This window comes from Hemitrygon akajei, chromosome 11 (assembly GCF_048418815.1).
Source record: "Hemitrygon akajei chromosome 11, sHemAka1.3, whole genome shotgun sequence".
Taxonomy (NCBI): domain Eukaryota; kingdom Metazoa; phylum Chordata; class Chondrichthyes; order Myliobatiformes; family Dasyatidae; genus Hemitrygon; species Hemitrygon akajei.
Window position 1 is genome coordinate 120,327,684 of NC_133134.1, and position 25,505 is coordinate 120,353,188.

Below are 25,505 nucleotides of genomic sequence, written 5' to 3' on the forward strand. Positions count from 1 at the left end.
GAGTATATGTGGGGAAGATGTTTCCTATAGTGGGGGAGTTTAGGACCAAAGGGCACAGTCTAAGAATAGGACATCTGTTAGAACAGAGATGAGGAGGAATTTCTTTAGCTGGAAGGTGGTGAATCTGTGGAATTCATTGCCACACACTGCTGGAAGCCAAGTCATTGGGTATACTTAAAGTGGAGGTGGATAAGATTCTTGATTAGTAAGGGTATCAAAGGTTAGGAGAGAAAGTAAGAAAATGGAATTGAGAGGGATAATAAATCAGCCACAATTGATTGGCTGAATGGCCTTATCCTGCTCCTAAGTCTTATGGTCTTAATGCAAGACTGACTTAATCAACCAGTTTTAAATTTCCAAGCTGTCCTGGCAGGGTTTGAACACATGCTATTTATGTCACTGGATAGCAATTCATCAATTTCACCACTACGTTATAGCTCCTGACATTTATCTTTTATAAACTAATTATTTTTGAAAGTAGCACTGTCAGTTCTATTATTCCTTGACTGCTAACCTCAGCCTTCCAGTCTAACTATGCCCAACCTCTATGATCTACCACTGGCTGGGCTATCTGTGCATCCAGTTACTGTCTGGGGGAAAAAGGCAGTGAAGCCCCCACCCCCTCACCCACTGCTAATTTTGACTGGATTATCAGATTATCTTGGCTAAAGTTCAGCAGCACATTTCCCTACCAACTATACAAACAATATTGAGAACTCATGAGACACAAGATTCCCAAAAGTTAAAGTAAATGCACAACCATAAGACAGAAAACAATATTTACCAAGTGCATTGACACCTTCTGCTGCCAGATATATAATCATACAAAATCATTTGAAGTAAATTCAAGTTAATTGTTATGGCAAAAATGTTTTTTTTTTTGAAGTTTTCCATTCATTTCCTCTGCCTAGTCATTTCCTAGTACTGGTGTTCCACTGTCTTTCTATCCAAACTTCTTTTTACATTTGAATTACCCTTCAATGCCTCATATTTCTCTCATCACACATCCTCTGGGTGCTCCTGTTTACTCCAACGTTTATTTCAAAGACGTACAAGTAGTAAGCTGGGAGCTGCTACGGCAGCTCTGGAAGCACGGTGACATTTGCAGGCTGCCCTCAGCACATCCCTGGTCTGTGCAGGTCAATGACATAAACAGTGCATTTCACTCTATGTTTCAATGTACATGTGACAAATAAAGCTAATCTAATCTTTCAGTTTTTACATGTCTCAAATTTTACCCATCAAAGCTTTAAAGCAATCAAAATAATTAAAAGCAATAAAAATTGAAAACTGAAACATCTACCAAATACTTGAAACTGTCAATTAAATATATAGCAACTTCCAAGTTCCAGAGAATCCTACCCTTATTTATAGAACATCACTGTGTTCTAGCTAGTGCTCCTTCCCCTTCACCCTCCTTTTTATTCTAGCTTCTTCCCCCTTCCTTTACAGCCCTGAAGAAGGGTCTCAGACCAAAACATCAACTGTTTATTCATTTCTATTGATGCTGCCTACCACAAACATGTGAATGACTGGAAGATGTAATCATTCAGAATGCTACAGAAAAAAAAAAAGACTTCAGATACCAGAAACCTAAAATAAAGACTGGTTTAGGTTTCAAGCATCTGCACAATCTCTTGTGTTTATAACTGTGTAATGCAACTCTTAGAATTCAGGTAATTATATGCTTCATTCTCCCTAAAGCTAATACTTTCATCCAAAGACATGTCACTAAAATTGCTGACAATGCTTCAGGCATACACAACTTTGTTGCTGCATTGAAGCGATTCCCCAGTAACCTATTCCTAAAGTTTATTATCCTTTATATATGAATGAAATATTTCACCTTGCTACTCCTAGAACTTCAGGAAGGGGGGGGGGGGGTTCTTAGGTTTTACCATTGTATAGAACATCTCCATAATCCATTAGCACATTTAACCAGCAGTACGGTCCAGCTCAGTAGTATCCTGTGTTGCAATGTAGCTCTGGACATCAGGCTTACCTGCTGTTCCCAACAGATTGAATGTGGGTTAGTAGATGCATCTTGAAGGTGTATCTCTTTTTGAATGATTTTCCACACTGTAATAAAAAGGTTTGAGTGTAAAACAGATTACACGGTCTAAACCTGCATTCCACTGAATGTCAGAATCATGAGTGTGCAGTATAGAAGCAACCACTTTAGCCCACAATATTCTTTTCAACTAATGAATCCATACCAATCTTACATTCCAGCGCTCAGCACAGTCCTGATACCTAAAGTGTCATAAGCACCTACTGTATATCGACCACCCCCTCAGGGCAGATTCTAAACACATGTTCTTCCTCAGCTATCCTCCAAATATCACACCTCTTACCTGAAACATTTGCCTTCTGGTTTTGGGCACTTCTGCTGTGGGAAAGTTACTGCATCTATCCTATCTAATACTGTACATCTCAATCAGGCCCCTGACTTCCTCCACTCCAACACAAAAGAATGGTGTGCATCCAATCTTTCCTCAAAAGTGATGGGATCTAGTCTGGGCTGAATTTCTACTGTATCCTTCAAAGTGTAATCACATTCTTCTTCGTGGGCAACCAGAAGTGTACCCTCTACTCTACCAGATACTTAAGTTGAACTTTAATCTCCAATCTCTGATCTACCTCCAAGCTAATGATAGCAGGCATCCTACATGTTCTCACTCACCTTTTAACTACTAGTGCTGCTACTTTCAGGAATCACTGGACAAATTGGTCACTTCGTATTCCGTGGGGTCTCGTCACTTGCTATGTACATCTTAGTTTTATTATCCCCCCTGAAAGTGCTTTAGCAACGTAATGATCAATTTAAAAGTGTATAATCACACACAAAGTATATCAAGGTGGACTTTAATCTAACAACAAAAAAGTGTGAGCAATTTACAAGAATTTTTTGAGCAGTTAGAACAATAGAAGACATGCTCAAACCTTATCACACATATGGGGTTTCTCAGCACTGTGTGTTTTCAAGTGCTGTGTTAGTCTCTTCTGCATGGGATAGACCCGATAGCAAACAGGACAAGGGTAGGAATTCACCTTGGGCACCTGCAGGAACAATTCAAACATAAAGGATGAATTTATACTAAACAAGGATTCTTTTTAAAAACACAGAATTTGCTACATAGTGGATTAACTGCATTAAATCATATTAAGATACAGTTCTTCAATTAAAAACCAAACTGTACAGCTCAGTCAGAATATTCAGATTAGTTTTTCCAGGCATGACCGGTTTTTAAAAAAAGGATAAGGGAGCACAAAAATTAAGTGATTATTTTCTACAGCCTTACCCAGAAGAGCATTCCACACTCACAATACCAAGTTGTTTGAGTAAAAAAAAAATCCTTTTCAATCTTAACAGGAGAAAGAGAAATGGCATTGCATAATTAGGTTTAGGGACTAAACAGATTCTGAACCATAAAGAGAATAAACCTTCAATGAATCAAATGGCCTTTCATGAGCTGTCATTCTGTGAAGAAGATAAGTACAGGAAATGGAGAAAGAGCAAGTCCACTGCAAGAGGGAGAAAGTCCAAACTTCATTTTGCAAAATTTACTAAGTCCAATTTCTCCAAATTTATGCTTGACTTGGAGCTGTGCCTTCTCTCAAGACTAACATAGATTTAGTCACATGTCCCAAATTGCTAATTAGGGTAGTTAAAAGAAATCTGGACCCAATTACAATTAATGTAATCATGATTAAACACAACTCAAAATATGACAGAAGTAATTGTTACTTCTTAACACTTACAGGAAGTGTGAGATTTTTTTTGTAAAGTAATGACAGTTTGAACCTGGCTCCAATTCCATGATTGATTGTGGCCTGTTGTTGCCTACCTTAATTTAGTATTGCCCTGAATAAAGTTCTTCCTTTATCCTTCACAGGCTTTCAAAATACATTTAGTTACACTTCAACATACATCACATTAACAAAACAGAAGGCTAAGTAGATTTCTTGCGCCATTTTTATTTCATTACCTGAAACTACTATCACTACTAACATTCTCAAACAAACATGCAAGATTTCATCTTAGATTTTTAGAACACTAAATATTCTTCCAAGACCCATTGTGGTTGGAAAGGGTTTTTCCAACCTTTTTTTAAAAAGTTTGCATTTACCGGCCCAAAATGGAGGTAATGGTTTATTCTTCTTGAATTATTGTAATCTATTGGGTATTCTTTGTGCAGATTTGATATAATCAATCACTTCAGAAGAGATCATGAAAATAATTTTTGTATAAAAGTTTGGGATGTGATTACATCAGTAAAACACGGCAAGAAAAATAGAGATCCTTCTTAAAGATCAGTAAATAAGGGAAATTCTCCCCATTGTAGCTTCAAGTGGAACAGAAGTCTAACATGAAGCATAAACACAACATGCGGCCATTAAGAGATCATTTCCATGGCATCAGGTTTTCAGATACAAGCCAGAATCCATTTCTCCCCCTCCCTCTCACTACTGTTTGAATCAATTTAACATAGCACAGTACAGGCCCATAATGTTATGCTGATCTTTTAACCTACTTTAAGTTCAATCTAATCCTTCCCTCCCATATAGCCATTCTCAAGTCTGATTGCTCCCTTTCTATTTCTGACCTCCACACACACACCAACTCAGTACACAATCCCTCCGTGGTGTCCTCCCTTTCTGCAGCTGTGATATTATTCTTGATTATCAATGCCTTTCCTCGAACCTCTTACATTCCTCCCTGTCCATTTTGAAACATCCAAGCCACAGAAAATCCAGCAGCCACTGTTGCCCTTGTGACAGCCAAGTCTCCGTTATGGCTACAACATTGTAGTTTCAAGTACTGACCCATGTTCAAAGTTCATCACCCTTGCTCTTGATGTTTTTATGCATTATACTAGACGCACTTCAACCCATTCCACTAACTGCAATTTTTCCCTTTCCACTGTCTATCCTTCCTCACCGTCTCTCTAAACATTGAATCTACCTGTACACCAACAGCCCCATCCTCTGACGCATCACTGATTCCCATCCCCGTCAAATTTGTTCCAATTAATAGAAGTAGCAACTAACAAACAATGAACTGAAGTCACATCCAAATGCTCAGTTTTTCCTAGTACAATGCCATTCCAATGCCAGTAGTAAAAAGGGGAATATAAAAAATACGAAAACAAATGTTAAATTACCCAAGCTCTACCCAGACCTTGCTAATGCTTAATGAACACTTACCAAATCAGCTTTCTTCTTTCTAGGAAGGAAGAAAAAGAAAACAAAAGGTCAGACAAAATTAAATATTCTCTGGGAAAAAGAAAGCAAGCATATCCGGTCTGCTTGTAGGGCTTCCTGCCTTAAATGCATGATGGCATTTATACATCTTTTATTAGGTGGTTTTCTCAAATGGATCTCCACAAACACTTGCATGATTGACAATGCCCAGACAGAGCTTGAAAATACAAAATATATCTGTAACATTAAAACCAGTCTGGAGATAAGCCCTTTCTGATGCAAAGTCATTCAGCTGCAGCATTCATTCTGTTAGTATTTCTACAGATTCAGCCTAATGTGCTCCATATCCCCAGCAGTTTCTGGTTTTAATTTCACCTTTAGCTCAATTTGTGTTGTAGCAATGCTAGTTATTTTAGCAAGTGTAACACTTACAATAATGCTGGAAAATGGTCAGAAAATGAGTAGAATTAATCTTTGGATTTAGAGATAGAACTCCCATACACTTTATCCTTAATCCAAACAGTCCCTTCCCTTAATCTCTTATATTTAGAATTAAGAATAGGAAAGCTCAAACCAATGCGGAACCACAGTTTGCAAGAGACAAGTTTGTGCTTTAGCTCACCGCTCCTTTGTGTGAATTGAAGAGTGCCTGAGAACATCCTTCTTGTAAACACTTGTATAATCACATTCTTCACATTTGTATGGCTTTGTTCCAACATGATTAAACATGTGCTCCTGTCGGACAGTCATAATAAAACAGAAGGATATGTATTAAAGAAGTCCGTCATTTTAAATGTATTTTCATTCTCTTTTAATCCATTTCCAATGGTTGCATAACATGCAGTCAAACTGTGAAGATATGTAATTATCTCTCCTGCTGCTCTTGAATGAACTAGAACTACTTAGCAGAGGCAAAGCACAAACTGACACCAAGTCTTCATTGGGTTCATTTGCGAGATAAGACTTAATTCAACATGATTTGAATTATATCACTCAAAATTTCCCTTTCCTCAATACTTGCAACCACTCTCTTGCCAAGATGCGATTACTGGGTAGCAATCCAGACAAACTCTGGGTGTACATCACTTTAACCATATGTAGTTCAAACCACAAATGACCAACTTTACATCTTATAGCTCAGAGTATCACAGAAGCCCTGTTGATATGGCATGGAAGGGGACTACTTGGTTCTCTGGATCCATACTGGCTCTCTGCGAGAGCAATCCAGCCAGTCCATTTCTCCAAAGTCTTGCAATCCCTCTTCTCAGGCACCTATCTAGTTCCTTTTTAACCTACCTCTACCTTGACAATGTTGGGTACCCTCAATCTATTCAGAAAAATTCCAGCTCCTCTGATCTATCCAGAACTGAAGACTCCCATCTCAAGAATTGTTTAAATCACCCACACCTCTAGAAACAATATGCCCCCATTTCCTATTTCTGTCATCTTTAGTCCTAAATAACATGGCCAATTAGTCAGATTACCGGAAACTCTGCACAAAAGACCTGCATTCGCTATAGGGCAACAGAGTCTTCTATACAGGATCCTTGTAACCAGAGGATTTTCACTGGAGTGGGCTGGGCTTGAATCCTGACCTATCATCTGAGCCCAACCCTCCAACACAGTGTCCTGCTCTATCAGCTACAGTTCATGAATGATCACAGCAACATTGCACAATTGTGGCGTTGGTTAGAATGTGGGGTGGGGTTGAGATGGAAGAGGAAGAAAAAATATAATCTTCACAGACAGTTCATAGAGATTTATTTCATAAGGCATTGTTTAGACATTGTTTAGAGTATCGTGAGCAGCTTTGGGCCCCTTATCTAAGAAAGGATGTGCCGACATAGGAGAGGGTTCAGAATGACCGTGGGAATGAAAATATTAATGTATGGGAAGCATTTGATGGTTCTGGGCCTGTACCCACAGGAGTTCAATAGACAACAGGTGCAGAAGTAGACCATTCGGCCCTTCGAGCCTGCACCGCCATTCTGAGATCATGGCTGATCATCTACTATCAATACCCGGTTCCTGCCTTGTCCCCATATCCCTTGATTCCCCTATCCATAAGATACCTATCCAGCTCCTTCTTGAAAGCATCCAGAGAATTGGCCTCCACTGCCTTCCGAGGCAGTGCATTCCAGACCCCCACAACTCTCTGGGAGAAGAAGTTTTTCCTTAACTCTGTCCTAAATGACCTACCCCTTATTCTCAAACCATGCCCTCTGGTACTGGACTCTCCCAGCATCTGGAACATATTTCCTGCCTCTATCTTGTCCAATCCCTTAATAATCTTATATGTTTCAATCAGATCCCCTCTCAATCTCCTTAATTCCAGCGTGTACAAGCCCAGTCTCTCTAACCTCTCTGCGTAAGACAGTCCGGACATCCCAGGGATTAACCTCGTGAATCTACGCTGCACTTCCTCTACAGCCAAGATGCCCTTCCTTAACCCTGGAGACCAAAACTGTACACAATACTCCAGGTGTAGTCTCACCAGGGCTCTGCACAAATGCAAGAGGATTTCCTTGCTCTTGTACTCAATTCCCTTTGTAATAAAGGCCAACATTCCATTAGCCTTCTTCACTGCCTGCTGCACTTGCTCATTCACCTTCAGTGACTGATGAACAAGGACTCCTAGATCTCTTTGTATTTCTCCCTTACCTAACTCTACACAGTTCAGATAATAATCTGCTTTCCTGTTTTTACTCCCAAAGTGGATAACCTCACACTTATTCACATTAAACGTCATCTGCCAAGTATCTGCCCACTCACTCAGCTTATCCAAGTCACCCTGAATTCTCCTAACATCCTCATCACATGTCACACTGCCACCCAGCTTAGTATCATCAGCAAACTTGCTGATGTTATTCTCAATGCCCTCATCTAAATCGTTGACGTAAATTGTAAACAGCTGTGGTCCCAATACCGAGCCCTGTGGCACCCCACTAGTCACCACCTGCCATTCCGAGAAACACCCATTCACCGCTACCCTTTGCTTTCTATCTGCCAACCAGTTTTCTATCCATGTCAATGTCTTCCCCGCAATGCCATGAGCTTTGATTTTATCCACCAATCTCCTATGTGGGACCTTAGCAAATGCCTTCTGAAAATCGAAGTACACTACATCCACTGGATTTCCCTTGTCTAACTTCCTGGTTACATCCTCGAAAAACTCCAATAGATTAGTCAAGCATGATTTACCCTTGGTAAATCCATGCTGGCTCGGCCCAATCCTATCACTGCTATCTAGATATGCCACTACTTCATCTTTAATAATGGACTCTAGCATCTTCCCCACTACTAATGTTAGGCTGACAGGTCGATAGTTCTCTGTTTTCTCCCTCCCTCCTTTCTTAAAAAGTGGGATAACATTAGCCATTCTCCAATCCTCAGGAACTGATCCTGAATCTAAGGAACATTGGAAAATGATTACCAATGCATCCGCAATTTCCAGGGCCACCTCCTTTAGTACCCTAGGATGCAGACCATCTGGACCTGGGGATTTGTCAGCCTTCAGTCCCATCAGTCTACTCATCACCATTTCCTTCCTAATGTCAATCTGTTTCATTTCCTCTGTCACCCTATGTCCTTGGCCCATCCATACATCTGGGAGATTGCTTGTGTCTTCCTTAGTGAAGACAGATCTAAAGTACTCATTAAATTCTTCTGCCATTTCTGTTTCCCATAACAATTTCACCCAATTCATTCTTCAAGGGCGCAACACTGTTCTTAACTATCTTCTTTCTCTTCACATACCTAAAAAAGCTTTTGCTATCCTCCTTTATACTACTGGCTAGCTTGCGTTCGTACCTCATTTTTTCTCCCCGTATTGCCTTTTTAGTTAAGTTCTGTTTGTTCCTTAAAAATTTCCCAATCATCTGTCCTTCCACTCACCTTAGCTCTGTCATACTTCCTATTTTTTTAATGCTATGCAATCTCTGACTTCCTTTGTCATCCACTGTGGCCCCTTATCTCCCCTTTGAATCCTTCCTTCTCCGGGGGATGAACTGATTTTGCCCCTTGTGCATTATTCCCAAGAATACCTGCCATTGCTGTTCAACTGTCTTTTCTGCTAGGATATCTGTCCAGTTAACTTTGGCCAGCTCCTCCCTCATGGCTCCAGTCTCCTTTGTTCAACTGCAACACTGACACCTCTGAGCTGCCCTTATCCTTCTCAAATTGCAGATAAAAACTTATCATATTATGATCACTACCCCCTAATGGCTCCTTTACTTCAAGATCGCTTATCAAATCCTGTTCATTACATAACACTAAATCCAGAATAGCCTTGTCCCTGGTCAGCTCTCGTACAAGCTGTTCCAAGAATGCATCCCTTAGGCACTCTACAAATTCCCTATCCTGGGGTCCAGCACCAACCTGATTCTCCCAGTTCACCTGCATGTTGAAATCCCCCATAACTACTGTGACATTACCTCTGTCACATGCCAATGTTAACCCCCTATTCAACTTGCACCCAATATCCATGCTACTGTTTGGTGGCCAATAGACAACACCCATTAGGGTCCTTTTGCCCTTACTGTTCCTCAGTTCTATCCACACAGACTCCACTTTGCCTGATCCTATGTCCCCCCTTGCAAAGGACTGAATCTCATTCCTCACCAACAGGGCCACCCCACCCCCTCTGCCCACAGTTCATAAGAATGAGGGACATCTCATTGAAATCTAACAGATACTGATAGAGTGCAGGTGGAGAAGATGCTTCCAATAGTAGTAGTGTCTCGGACCAGAGCACACAGCTTCAGAATAGGAGGATGTCCCTTCAGAACAGAGGCAAGGAAAAATTCCTTTAGCCAGCCGGTGGTGAATGTGTGGAATTCATTGCCATGGACAGCTGTGGAGGCCAAGTCATTTGCATATATTTAAAGTGGAGTTTGATTAGTTCTTGATTAATAAGGACATCAAAGGCTACAGGGAGAAGGCAGGAGAATGGGTTTGAGATGGATAACAAAATCAGCCATGACCAAAGAATGGCAGAGTAGAGTCAATGAGCCAAAAGGGCCAACACTGCTCCCAAGGACAATTCCTGGAATACAATTTTAGTAAGGGCTTGGACAGTGTGAAGAGAATTGTACTAGAATGAATTTCACTTATTGGAGAAACTTGACTGTTCTCTTCAGAGCAGTGTAGGCCAAGAGACTTATGAAAAAATAACTGCAAAATTGACTGACTTTAACAAGAGTGAACTAATAGAAACTATTAATAAAAAACACAAAATGATGGCAGAACTCAGCAGGCCAGACAGCATCTATGGGAGGAGGTAATAATGACATTTTGGGTCAAAACGTCTGCCAGCATTTTGTGTTTTTTATTTATTTCCAGCATCTGCAGATTCACTCGTGTTGTAATAGAAACTATTTTCCAGTCTAGGACAGCTAGAAATCAGAGGACACAAATTAAGGGTTATGGGCAAAGAAACTAGATTGGAGAAGAGTTTTTGTTTTTCAGGAATTAAATGTTATTTACCAAAATGTATCATTTAAAAGGAAAAATACAACAACTGTCAAAACAGGAGTTGTATATATTGGAAACATAAGTATGGTGTTATGATGAGTGCAGTGGGAGTAACTACCCAATTAATGTGTTGGTGTAAATAGTTGTCTCCTTTGCAGCAATAATTGACAACACATCTTAACAAAAGCTGGCTAACAAAAATCACAAACAAAAAAAAACTGAAGAAGTGGATTTAACACAGGCAAGTGTAGTTGAACTGATGAGAAACACTATCTTAGTGTTGTTTCCAAAACCTCCAGAAGTTCATTTAACTTATCACTCACCTTGAGTGATGACCATCGCTTACAACGATAGCTGCACTGCAAGCACTTGAAACGTTCTGGATCATTCCCTTCATGAGAATCAATGTGAAATCTCAAGTCTTCTTGTGTTAGGAAGCGTGATCCACAGATCCGACAGTGGTGGGGTCTCATCAGGGGCTTGCTTGACCTATAGTAATTGTATCTTTGTGCCCATACAAAAAAGAAGTTTGTATTCAAAATTTAATAAGTTTCTAATTTTTTCCATGTACACACACACTCATTTTGTGCTATTATTCCTACACTTTACATATAATATAGAATGCAAGAAAGATTTCAATATGGCTGTCCTCAGAACTCGTAGCTCCATTTTCAAGACCAGGGATTTGAGATTATTGTAGAATTAAGAGGTTATTGATGGAATACATTTTATAGTTTTAATGTGTTTATGCAGGTCGAGTACCCTTATACAGATTGCTTGGGCAGAAGTGATTTGGATCTTGGAATATTTGCATTTATATAACGAGATAGCTTGGGGATGGGACCCCAAATCTAAATAGAACGTCAATTTACATTACATATATAGCTTATACATATACCCTTAAGGTAGCTTTACATAATTAATAATTTTGTGCATGAAACAATAATGTACACATTGAACCATCAGAAAGGTAAGCTATCACAACGTCGGCCGGCCAGGTGGATATTCAGTGGCTGTTTGGCATCGCTGTCATTCCTGACTCTGAAGCAGTCGTCGTCTCGCAATTGTTCATCACACGTGCAGCCATCCAGCATGCTAGATTTTTATCAGTGACGATCGGCAAATTCAATGCATTTCTCTACTGCTTTGTAATCAGCAGAATCCTTATCACCACAAATCTTTAAAAATTTAATGCTGTGCCTTTTCTTAAATTCCTGCAGCCAGCCTGCTGAATATTCACAACTACCTTCAACTCTCAGTTTGGCGTGATAAATCTTTGCTTGTTTCATGATCAGCATACCGTTAAGCAGCACAAGAAGCTGACAAATCCATTCTTTCAATACACAACCAAGATCTTCATTTTTCGCTTTATGTGGTATTTTTCTATTTTTCACTAACTTCTGTTCATTACTTTCAGCACAGAACAGTTTGTCAGTCTAATTCTTCAGGTTGTAGACAGTGGTCATTCTAACACTGCATAATCTGTCAGAAGCTTCACATTTACACCGCTGTCAAGTTTTTCCAACAACTTGACTTTGTGTTATAGATAAACAAATGCTTCCTATTTTTCTTTTCACTATTACTCATAGGGATAACTGTGCACCTTTTCTGACATTTCCAATTATACCATCACAGCATAGAACAGAGAATAATCACAAAACACATCGTAATTATTGCAAGTAATGCACGAAGATCTGGCTATGATGACAGCAGAAAATTGGCAACAGGGCCCCACTCAGGGTATGAGGTCACTTCTCTATGATTGCTGAAAACAAACTGTCAGCAACAGGGCCCCATTCAGGGTACGTGAATTGTCTGTGATGCACAGAAATCTGTGCACTGCTGGGAACCTTCTCTGCACCTTGTGGAATTTTCCATTTGTGACATCATGTTAGCTCTCAAAAAATTTCGGATTTGGGAGGTTTTTGGAAAAGGAGAGCTCAACCTGTATATGGGAGGTGGAGGAGGTGAAAACAAATATGTTTCACTAACCTTCCATTCAAAAATAACTTAATTAGCATTACCAGTGGTAAAGGTATTGAAAAATCCCAGGATTAGTGCCAACACACTTCTGAGTATCTTTAATCATCTTAATGGCTTCTAAAACTGGATTTACTGACAAAGGGGGAAGAGATGTCAAATGATGCCCAAAAGTTACTATTTTGAGTACATGATCTCACTGAAAAGACATCTAATCAAATATATTTTAAGCAAGACAAATAATCAATGTGAAGCAGATATGCTGGATCTGGCAGATTAGTTTCATGAATAAATGAACTGGCAAACACCGAATATATTAAACATCTCAGTGGGTTTATCAATCGGACTTTTTGGAGAACCTGTGTCTTTGAACTCAGTCATGATAGCTGCAATTCTTGTAGAAACATTAGGTTCTCTAAACTAACTGCATTCACATTCACAGCCTGATGGATGTTGAACTAAAGTACAAATACAAAGATGTCCTGTGCTTCAAAAACTTTTCCATTTGAATGACTTCAAAATATCCCCCTTCTATTGCTAGGATGAAGTTTGGGTGTAGGAATGCTGCATTTTCAGGCCTCTTAACGCTGCATCAACAATTTCAAGCAGCAGATGGCTTACCTGCGGCCCAGGTACCCTCTGTATTTCCTCCTGCCAAACCTTTTAGGTGGGCGGCCTCGCCTTCTCATGTGTTTGTAAGATGGCTCGCTGGTGTTCGATGATGGATCTTTGTTCTCAGAATCAGACTGGCTGATCCCGGATTCTGCAACCTCACTGGGTGTTGAAACATCCCCATTCTCTTGGGCAGTGGAACTGGCTGCTTCAGAGGTCTGCAGATCCATTGGGTTGGACTGAGAAGTAACAAGAGCCTCAACTTCTGCTCCTATTCAAAAGAAAAAAAAAATTGAGGTGGAATTCCAATATTCAATGGAGCCAGAATGGAGGACTGAGAGTCCAAGATGTTGATTGGAGAATGCGTTTTAAAAAGGTAGGAAGAGATGACACAAGATGGAAGGATTTACAAAAGGAAATTCCAGGATAGAACAGGTGGTTGTACAGACTCTGTCGCTAACAGTGCATCTGCAGCAATGAAAACATAGTACAGATGAGAGCCAGAAAGATTCTGAAGTTGTACCAAGGATGAGGACTTTGTAAATTAAGATTTAGCAGGCCAACAGAGGTCAATAAGCTGACTAAAGGAGGAGAGAATAGGCAACTGGAACATTACCAATTTAAAATGCTGCAAAGTACTGCACAAGTTGAAGCTTTTTAAAAAAAAAACAGGAATTAGAGAAGGCCAAAATGAATACTATTAAACCAGTGTGAACTGAGGTTCCGTGATTGTGATCAAAGTTGTGATTGTGGGAGATTTTAATTTTCCACACATAGACTGGGAAGCCCATTCTGTAAAAGGGCTGGATGGTTTGGAGTTTGTAAAATGTGTGCAGGATAGTTTTTTGCAGCAAAACATAGAGGTACCGACTAGAGAAGGGGCAGTGTTGGATCTCCTGTTAGGGAATGAGATAGGTCAGGTGACGGATGTATCTGTTGGGGAGCACTTCGGGTCCAGTGATCACAATGTCATTAGTTTCAATATAATTATGGAGAAGGATAGGACTGGACTCAGGGTTGAGATTTTTGATTGGAGAAAGGCTAACTTTGAGGAGATGTGAAAGGATTTAGAAGGAGTGGATTGGGACAATTTGTTTTATGGGAAGAATGTAATAGAGAAATGGAGGTCATTTAAAGGTGAAATTTTGAGGGTACAGAATCTTTATGTTCCTGTTAGGTTGAAAGGAAAGGTTAAAGTTTGAGAGCGCCATGGTTTTCAAGGGATATTGGAAAACTGGTTTGGAAAAAGAGGGAGATCTACAATAAATATAGGCAGCATGGAGTAAATGAGGTGTTCAAGGAATATAAAGAAAGTAAGAAGAATCTTAAGAAAGAAATTAGAAAAGCTAAAAGAAGATACGAGGTTGCTTAGTCAAGTAAGGTGAATATAAATTCAAAGGGTTTCTACAGTTATATTAATAGCAAAAGGATAGTGAGGGATAAAATTAACCCCTTAGAAAATCAGTGGTCAGCTATGTGTGGAGACAAAAGAGATGGGGGAGATTTTGAACAATTTCTTTTCTTCGGTATTCACTAAGGAGAAGGATATTGAATTGTGTAAGGTAAGGGAAACAAGTAGGGAAGCTATGGAAACTATGACAATTAAAGAGGAGGAAGTACTGGCACTTTTAAGGAATATAAAAGTGGATAAATCTCCGGGTCCTGACAGGATATTCCCTAGGACCTTGAGGGAAGTTGGTGTAGAAATAGCAGGGGCTCTGACAGAAATATTTCAAATGTCATTAGAAACGGGGATGGTACCAGAGGATTGGCGTATTGCTCATGTGGTTCCATTGTTTAAAAAGGGTTCTAGAGTAAACCTAGCAATTATAGGCCTGTCAGTTTGATGTCAGTGGTGGGTAAATTAATGGAAAGTATTCTTAGAGATGGTATATATATTTATCTGGATAGACAGGGTCTGATTAGGAATAGTCAGCATGGATTTGTGCGTGGAAGGTCATGTTTGACAAATCTTATTGAATTTTTTGAAGAGGTTACAAGGAAAGTCGATGAGGGTAAGGCAGTGGATGTTGTCTATATGGACTTCAGTAAGGCCTCTGAAAAGGTTCCACATGGAAGGTTAGTTAGGAAGGTTCAATTGTTAGGTATTAATATTGAAGTAGTAAAATGGATTCAACAGTGGCTAGATGGGAGATGCCAGAGAGTAGTGGTGGATAACTGTTTGTCAGGTTGGAGGCCGGATGTCTAGTGGTGTGCCTCAGGTATCTGTATTGCGTCCAATGTTGGTTGTCATATACATTAATGATCTGGATGATGGGGTGGTAAATTGGATTAGTAAGTATGCAGATGATACTAAGGTAGGAGGAGTTGTAGATAATAAAGTAAGTTTTCAAAGCTTGCAGAGAGATTTAGGCCAGTTAGAAGAGTGGGTTGAACGATGGCAGTTGGAGTTTAATGCTGATAAGTGTGAGGTGCTACATTTTGGTAGGAATAATCCAAATAGGACATACATGGTAAATGGTAGGGCATTGAAGAATGCAGTAGAACAGAGTGATCTAGGAATAATGGTGCATAGTTCCCTGAAGGTGTAATCTCATGTGGATAGGGTGGTGAAGAAAGCTTTTGGTATGCTGGCCTTTATAAATCAGAGCATTGAGTATAGGAGTTGGGATGTAATGTTAAAATTGTACAAGGCATTGGTAAGGCCAAATTTGGAGTATTGTGTAAAGTTCTGGTCACCAAATTATAGAAAAGATATCAACAAAATAGAGAGAGTACAGAGAAGATTTACTAGAATGTTACCTGGGTTTCAGCACCTAAGTTACAGGGAAAGATTGAACAAGTTAGGTCTTTATTCTTTGGGGCGTAGAAGGTTGAGGGGGGACTTGATAGAGGTATTTAAAATAATGAGGGGGATAGATCGAGTTGACGTGGGTAGGCTTTTTCCATTGAGAGTAGCGGAGATTCAAACAAGAGGACATGATTTGAGAGTTAGGGGGCAAAAGTTTAAGGGTAACACGAGGGGGAATTTCTTTATTCAGAGAGTGGTAGCTGTGGGGAATGAGCTTCCAGTAGAAGTGGTAGAGGCAGGTTCGGTATTGTCATTTAAAGTAAAATTGGATAGGTATATGGATAGGAAAGGAATGGAGGGTTATGGGAAGAGTGCGGGCCAGTGGGACTAGGTAAGGGTAAGCGTCGGCACGGACTAGAAGGGCCGAGATGGCCTGTTTCCATGCTGTAATTGTTATATGGTTATATGATAGCACTTGCAACCACATCAGATTGTTGTTCCTTTCTGCACATTGGGTGGCAACCTTATTATTCCTTTAGCATTTTTGTCTTTTTTGAGATAAAGTTGCTAGCTTGACGCTCAATCCAGCACAAATGGAAAGCGTGCAAGGAGCTGGCCAGATTTGGACCCCAGGAGCATTCGCTTTGAAGTCCGGTGTGGATGCCACTACACTGCCATCTGATATCTACATCGGAGAACATGGGTAAAAGCTCACTCCGCACATAATTTATACAGATTCAGCAATGCTGTACCAAAGCTCCAAATTTCAAAGTCAAAGAGGGATTGCACAGAAGCAAAGATTTCCAAGTACTACGTTTTCTGTTCAAAGATTTAACATGCTGATCTTTCCCTCCTGGAAGGATTTCATCCCAACACTAACATACAAAGCCAATTTTCATCTCTCAGACAAATCCAACAATAGTTTAAAATTGTTATTGACTTCAATTTTATTTTCAGAGCCTTACTGCTTCTAAATAGGCTGTCATGTTTTCCAGCATTCCAAAATGGAAGACATATCAAAAAGTATCTCACAGAAGTTAAAGAATCCTATATTTGTGAGTGGTGCAACAAAAATACAAGTCATAAATTGTTTCCTTTGAGGTATTCAAAAGCTGTAAATGAGGGTTTCAGAAGAGAATAATGAATAAGAATGGAGGCACGTTAGGAATGAAGACAAAAATGATCTTGGTGAATTACACACAATAATTAAGGTTCGATTCAGGGCCAAACAAGTAGATTTCTGACCTAAAAGAGGATTGTAAAATTGTGCTGATGAGTGGATTTGTGCATTGGGTTTATATATCAGTATGGCTTTGAATTTATCAGTGTTGAATTGCCAAATTTCTGGTTTGACACAACTTGATGCCTTTGACAGTTAGCATCCTATCTTCAAGATTCTTCATCAAAATTAATGGACAAATTGGTACTTCCCATATCTAATGTCCATCTTTTCCAAACTTGCTTTCTATTGACCCTCAACTTTGCTTTCTATCCCTATCACCACTATGATTTAGATGTCTCTGGTGGATCACAAACCAGATCCTATTACTTAGCCTTTTTTTGCTTCTCCACCTTTTGCTTGGTTTTGACATGGTTGACTATTCCCTATATATTAATATAAAGGGTAGCTGAGTAGAAACTACCTACAATTTTATTGTCGCCTCTCCAGTTGCTGAAACTTGATCCAATTATCACATCAAACTCTACATTTGATCGAGACACTCACGTATACTTCACTACCATGTTGTTTGACTGTGGCCATCCTGCCAACAACACCCAGTCGCGGACAAATTGAAAACTGAGTGTTTGCAGTCACAAAGTCATTTAATGCTAGGGGAAGTTTTCATTCCCCAGATCTTATTTTCTCATCTTGCTGCATTGTCTCAGCACATCTGCAGTGCCTTCATCCGTATTTCTAAGCCCTCTTTAATTTCCCTTCTTCCATTTACCAGTAACTTTAATATATTCATGTTCAATTCCAAATTTTGTTCATACAAATTCCAAGTTCTGTTCATACAAATGAACTTCAACTCTAATGCTCCTACAGGACACTGACACCACCACAGCTGCCCAAGATGTGTAATCTTTTCTAAACCTTTAATTTCAAACACCTTCAAAGACATTGCTCAATTCTTCTGGCCATGACCGAGCTTTATGTCTTCTGGACATTTGCCTCTTCTGTTTGCTTACATTCTGGTGAAGCACTGTGAAACAATTAGATTTTTACATTCATTGCACCTCGTTGCGAAGGGTTAGACTGTTGCAGTCAGAGAGACAGGGCTCGCAATGAAGCAAAGTGAAATCTTATGTGGAAGTACCTCCTATATTAATCAACTGAGAGCATGTAGCAAGAAATAGGAAATGACTACATTTAAAACATCAGATCACGTGACAAGCACGAGAGTAAAGGACTTTAGGCTGATATGAAAATCAAGATAAGGACCAGGTGACAAAAGGAGGTAGAGACCTTATCTGAGGCAATGCCTAGTAAATGGAATACCACAGTAATGGTTTCAGAGACTCCAGTAACAGACCAGAACAGTTTGGTTGTAACAATACCGTTCCATGGCTAGTCAAATCAAGAACAATCAATAAGAATGGGAGCGGTTTAATTCCACCCAAGACAGTCTTGAGTTATAAGCAATGCCTCCAATACTTATCACGGTATAGTGTTCCACTTAATGGTCATTGGCTTGAGTAAGATTTGCTACTCTACCTTTAAATCTCAATCCATTCATGGTTATATTATTGATCATCTCAAACTATGCAACACTACCTAACAATAGTTTTAACGAAACAAAGAGAAAACTTTTCTCTCAGAATAAGGATACAGTAGCAAAATTAGTGCTGTCAGTGATCTTCAAAAGCAAGCACATTTCTGCTGAGAAACACCATACATATTGCAGGAGGAGCCAGATTTTAACCCACAAGTCACAAGGACTGCGCAGCAACATATTTTACCGTCAATCGCAGATGTCGCTTCTGTGTGCAAAACCTTGCGAGGCCTCCCCGGCCGCCTGCGAGGCCGATCACTGGTTGAAGTGGTGACACTGCGGCTGTAGTTCAGCTGCCTTCCACGTGTCTCATCTTCCGCTGGGTTATAATCGCTGTCGGCTAATGGGAGAGGGGTTAGTTTGTAGAATAAAAAACTACTCAGGAGGAAGCAATTTCTCTACCTGAAGGAGCAATTGTTAGTGAAACTGGCAGAATGACTGTTGCCTGACAAACATTAGCTAATGCAAATATTAAATAAAAACAAATGATACTGGAAATACTGGGCAGGTCAGACTGCATTTTGGTTAAGAGAAACAGAGTGAACACCTTAGGTTGAATCTGAGTACTTTCCAGCCTTCAGGACTTGAAAGGAAATTCAACAAACTTTATTTTTCTCTCTATCAGTAATCCAAATATGTTACTGGCTGACAAACAAGATAATCTTATTTCACTATCAGGGCCTGTCCTGATGAAGGGTCTTGGCCCGAAGCGTCAACAATTTGCTCTTTTCCATCGATGCTGCCTGGCCTGCTGAGTTTGTGTGTGTTACTATGTTTATTTTCCCTTCTTTCCCTTTGGAAGGTGCTGTACACTTCCAGCCTGACCTGCCAAGCACGACTTCCTATTGCGCCATTTTGTAACTCTTACATTCTTTTGTCTATGCTCTCATTCACTGACTGACTAGATAAACTCACCACAACTTATTCCCAAGGTCATCCCAGTGTTACTCTGAGACATACACCATCCTCCACAGTTCTTGGAGCTTAATGAGCTTTTGTCTCCTTCCCTGTTCTGACAAAGTGTCCTCACCCTAAACTGCTAATTGTTTATCTACCACAGACATGGTTTAACTTGCTTATAAAAAGTATTCACCCCTCCACCCCCCTTGGGCATTATTTTACATTAAATCACAGTGGATTTAACTTGGCCTTTTTTGACACTGATCAACAGAAAAAAAGTCTTTCATGTCAAAATGAAAACAGATCTGTTCAAAGTGGTTTAATTTAATTACAAATATAAAATACAAAATAATTGATTGCATGGAAATTACACTATAAAGACAAAAGAACACTCCAAGCAACTCCACAGAAAGGTTTTTGAAAAGCACAAGACAGGAGGTGGATACTAGAAAATTTCCAAGTCACTGAATAAAGTACAATTAAGTCAATCATTAAGAAATGGAAAGAATATGGCACAAATGTAAATCTGCCTAGAGCAGCCTGTCCTCAAAAAGTGAGTGCCTTTGCAAGAAGGGGACTAGTGAGGGAGGCCACCAAGAGACCTTTGACAGCTCTGGAGGAGTTAAAGCTTCAGTGGCTGAAATGGGAGAGACTGCGCAAACAATAACTGTTGCCCGGGTGCTTTATTGGAGAGTGGCAAAGAGAAAGCCAGCTGTTGAAAAAACTCACATGAAATCTCAGCTTGAGTTTGTCAGAAGGCATGATGTGGGAGACTGAAGTCAGCTGGAAGAAGGTTCTATGATCTGATGAAACCAAAATTGAGCTTTTTGGCCATCAGACTAAATGCTGTTTGGCATGAGGCAAACACCACACATCATCAAAACCAGACCATCCCTATTATGAAGCACGGTGGTGGTGGTGGCAACCTGCTACCCTGCAGCAGGCCCTGGAAGGCTTTTTAAAAAAAATTTAATTATTAAATTTTAGAAATTACAAAGAATAAATGTGATATAAAATAGTAAGAAAAATAATATTAACCCTCCCCCCTCCCCTTAACTCTTATCTAAAGAAATAAAAAAAAAGGAAAGAAGAGAAAGATTGCCTGGATATCGGAGGATCCCCACATGCTCCATGGAGTTCAAAATAATTTTAATATTTATTTTTACTTTCCCCCATTACTTTATAATTTTATCTTCAAAGGACCTATGTATTTAATCCTATCTTTTGTAAGTCTGGGAACCATATTTTCAAAAATATATCATATTCATTTCTTAGATTGTACGTAATTGCTTTATATTCCACACTTTTCACTCTATCTTGAATATTTTTTGATAATAATAAAAAAATCAATCCTTGAGTAAGTTTTATGTCTATTTGAACAAAATGAATAATCTCTTTCTCTTGGATTAATTTTTCTCCATATATCAATCAGGTTTAAATCTTTCATTAATGATAAAGTTAGTTTTGTTACTTTTGATTTTGTAAAAACTTTTGTTGACCTATCCAAAACTGGATCTAAACAAAAATTAAAATCTCCACCTACTAATATTTTATCATGTGCGTCAGCCAAGTTCAAAAAAACTTCTTGTATGAATTTTGCATCATTTTCATTTGGTGTATAAATGTTCATAAAAGCCCATCATTCTGAAAAAATTTGACAATGTATAATCACATATCTCCCCACAGAATCAATTATTACATTTTGTATTTTAATTGGTAAAGATTTATTAACCAAAATTGCAACTCCTCTCGATTTTGAATTAAATGAAGCTGCAATGACATTTCCAACTCAATCGCTCTTTAATTTCTTGTGTTCTGTTTCTGTTAAATGTGTTTCTTGTAAAAAAGCTATATCTCCTTTCATTTTCTTAATATATGTTAAAACTCTTTCTTTTCACAGGTCCATTAATTCCATTAACATTAAAACTTAAAAAATTAATTAATCATTCATAATACCTTGGGAACTCTTTAAAATTCTCCATGTTGCTATGAGTCTCTCCCCAACCATCCAGGCAAAAAAGAAGAAAAATAGAAGAAAGATAGCTAATATATAAAAAAAAACAAAATACCCCCCCACTAATGTTGCAATTAAAAAGAACACAACATTACCCCCCCCCCCCCATTTTACGGGTCATGGCAATCGCCATGATTGTACACGTGAAAACCGCAGCTATCGATCAGTAACTCCTCCAGCTCCCCCGCAAAAAAAAAAGAAAATATATTAATGAAGAAAAAAAAAGAAAATAATTAATGTCTCTACTCCCAATTAATACTCCTCGACTATTTTTTTCCCTTATAAATGTCCATCAAGTCCAACCTTGTTTCAATCTTCATCATTAGTCCATTTCAATTCTATAATTCTTTACTCCTCTTCATGCACATCAGGTAATTCTTGTACAAATTTCTCCACTTTCCGATAGTCAATGAAAAAAACTTCTTTCTTCGTTATCCAGGAAAATTATCAATTTTGCTGGGTAGCTCAACAAAAATTTATAGCCCTTTTCCCATAAAGATCTTTTCACTGGATTAAATTCCTTCCGCCTCTTCAGAAGATCATAACTTATGTCTGGATAAAAAAAAAACTCTTTTCCCTTCTATTATCAACGGCCCATTTCTCTTTTTAGCACCTTGAGTAGCCACCTTCAAGATCATTTCCTTATCTTGGTACCTTAAGCATTTTATCAAAATTGATCTTGGATTTTGATCTTGTTGAGGTCTTGGTCTTAAAGCCCTGTGTGCTCTTTCAATTTCAATTACTTGACTTCCTTCTTTCATTTCCAAAATTTTCAGAATCCATTCTTGAAAGAATTTTATTGGATTTTCTCCCTCTGTACCTTCCATAAGACCAACAATTTTAATATTATTTCGTCTACTAGAGTTCTCAAGCGCATCCATTTTTTCCAACATCCGTTTTCTTTCTATTGTCCAGGCAAGATTATTGTTTTCTATCTTATCTATTCTTTCAGTGTTTTCTTCCACTTTTACTTCCATCTCTTTAACTTTATTATCCATCTTCTTTTGTTTTTCCACCACATTATCTAGTGTATTCTGCATCCTTCTTATACCTGTTCTTATAGCTTTTAATTCATTCATCATATATATCAGGATATCTTTTATGTCTCCTTTAATGTCTTCCTTCTTTTCTTTTTCTTCTTCCTCTGAACTTCCCAAAGAGTCTGATTCTACTTCCGATTCACTTCCAGCCGTAGTTGGGATTTGTAGATTTGTTAATATCTGTTCATGCATACCTTCGCGCATGCGTTGTTCTTGCCATTTCTTCTTAGAGACCGCTGACATTACTGCAACTTCCTGCCCCGCATCATCAGAAGTGCCATGCACTTCGCCGGGAGGAGATCCAACTTGAGTCCGAGGCTTCGCCGATACAGTTAGGCCTTTTTCTCCGCCGATTTGCGCAGTCTTCGAAGTAGTAGCTTTCTTCTGTTTCAGTTTAGGAGCCATATCAAAAGATAATCCTGAGTTGCTTATAAATAGTTTCTAGTAGGTATTTGTTAACTCTTCTTCATTTAAACCCTATTTCATTACTTTTTACGAGGGAGCTGGATTCCCAATGTCTCGATCCTACGTCATCACGTGATGTCCCCCAGGCCCTGGAAGGCTTGTGAAGGTAGAGCGTAAAATGAATGAGCAGTCTGCAAAAGAATTGCAACTTGGGAGAAGTTTTATTTTCCAGCAAGACAATGACCCCAAGCAAAAAGTCAAACCTACACAGGGATGGCTTAAAAACAACAAGGTTAATGTCCTGGAATGGCCAAGTCAGAGTCCAGACCTCAATCTAATTGAGAATTTGTGGCTGGACTTGAAAACGGCAGTTAATTCATGATCCCCATGCAATCTAACAGAGCTTGAGCAGTTTTGTTAATAATGGGGAAAAATTGCAGAGTCCTGATGTGCAAAGCTGATACAGACCTATCCACAAATATTCAACGCTGTAATTGCTGCCAAAGGTGCATCTACTAAATACTGACTTGAACGCTGCAAGTAATTATGCAATCAATTATCTTGTGTTTAATAAAAGTAATAAATTTGGACCAATTTGTAAAAATTTGTTTTCACTTTTGACACAAGTCTTTTCTGTTGATCGTTTCGAAAAAAAAAGCCAACTTAAATCCACTGTGATTCAATGTTGCAAAACAATAAAACAGAAAAGCTTCCAGGGGAGAGGGTTAAATACTTTTTATAGGCACTGTACTCCCCATTATCACACACAAAATGCTGGTGGAACGCAGCAGGCCAGGCAGCATCTATAGGAAGAAGTACAGTCGATGTTTTGGGCTGAAACCCTTCATCAGGACTAACTGATAGAAAAGATAGTAAGACTCTTACTATCTTTTACTTTTTTAAAAATCTCTTACCATCTTTTCTTTCAGTTAGTCCTGACGAAGGGTCTCGGCCCAAAATGTCAACTGTACTTCTTCCTATAGATGCTGCCTGGCCTGCTGCATTCCACCAGCATTTTGTGTGTGTTACTTGAATTACCAGCATCTGCAGATTTCCTCGTGTTTGTGTACTCCCCATCATCACCAATTTTTATTTTAGATTTGATTTTGATAAAGTTAAGTTTCCCCATCTATTCAAGATACAGCTTTATGACATTACTCCCTATATATATATATTAAAAAAATCTGTATAGCTAAGCTGACCTAAGTCAAGAGTAAGGCTTGTTTCCAAAATTGGCTGTGCATGAACTCTGATCTTACAGCCAAGGTAAGGAGAGAGAAAACAAAAAGGTGTCGAAAGGAAATCTGAAGTCTTTGATTTACCACTTCCATTTAACTGTAATGGTGGCCAACATTTGCTGCATTTCCTGTCCTTTTCTTTTGATCCAGGTGAAATTAAAGAACAGGGCTGAGGGCTGGACAAGTTCCAGTGGAGCATTACCTTCTCGGTCATCAATAGCACCAGCATCCACAATATCATCCTCCTCATCTTCTTGCTCTTGTTCCTTGTCCTCTTGGCCTTTTACTTCCTCTGGTCTCGGTGAGGCATTCTGCTTTCTTGGCCGCCCCCGTCCTCTCTTTTTACACAGGAAGCCTCCTAAAGATTTAAAAAAACTCAGTACAGAAGTCAAGATAAAATTTACAAAGTACCAACTATTGCTCTGCAAAATTCTCTATAGCAACTTTCAAAAACTTAAAATCTGTATTCAGTAGACCCAAGAGTGAGAAAATGTAACAATGGACTCTCTCCTTTTGAAAGGGTATTACGGAGAAAGATTATGAACATTAAAATAGAAAAAAAAAACAAGAGATTTGTTGCTTATTGCAACAATATTCCAACAGCCAGCTTACTACAGAAGTTGCAGATTAATTTCTAGTTAAACCAAGAGCAACCTCACCAATACTCCTAAACATGCTGGAGTGGTGGGACCCACATCTGCACTCGCATGCACCCTACAATTAAGTTGCTGATTGGCAAACAGCAGGTGTATGTAATATAGAAATGGGGCAGAAAAAGCTTTGAAACATCATAATACTGTACAGAAGCAATTGCTCTCGGAGGTCAGAGAACCATTGTGCCTGCGTCAATTACCTTACTGTTCTATACTAAAAGGTCTCCCCTTGTCCTGCTGGGAGGGACTGCATCACCTTGTTCTATGTCTATCCTGATGCAATGAGAGAATTAACTGCACTGCCTACTGCCTTCTTTTTCCATTGGACAATTACCTGTAGAATAAGTGAAGAATCTGTACAGATTGGCTGCCATTTATTGACTATTGGCCGACCTTGGCAACTTCATCTGTAAGCAAAATGTCCGGCTCTGTGTGCAGTCAGTTTTACCATACACTTTTC

The 25,505-nt window shown here is 39.1% G+C and overlaps 1 protein-coding gene across 5 annotated transcripts in view; it reads right to left on the bottom strand.

Annotated features, from left to right (window-relative positions):
* Window positions 1-25,505, bottom strand: part of znf335 (zinc finger protein 335) — an 82,437-nt gene that overhangs the window by 47,282 nt on the left and 9,650 nt on the right. For all 5 annotated transcript variants that reach the window (XM_073061603.1, XM_073061602.1, XM_073061605.1 and 2 more), the window contains exons 6-13: window positions 24,595-24,750; window positions 18,983-19,135; window positions 13,279-13,540; window positions 11,001-11,181; window positions 5,828-5,940; window positions 5,209-5,227; window positions 2,944-3,060; window positions 2,003-2,079 (exon numbers count right to left, since the gene is read on the bottom strand). In XM_073061603.1, coding sequence (XP_072917704.1) covers window positions 2,003-2,079; window positions 2,944-3,060; window positions 5,209-5,227; window positions 5,828-5,940; window positions 11,001-11,181; window positions 13,279-13,540; window positions 18,983-19,135; window positions 24,595-24,750 — 1,078 coding nt within the window. The remainder of the gene's footprint in view (window positions 1-2,002; window positions 2,080-2,943; window positions 3,061-5,208; window positions 5,228-5,827; window positions 5,941-11,000; window positions 11,182-13,278; window positions 13,541-18,982; window positions 19,136-24,594; window positions 24,751-25,505) is intronic.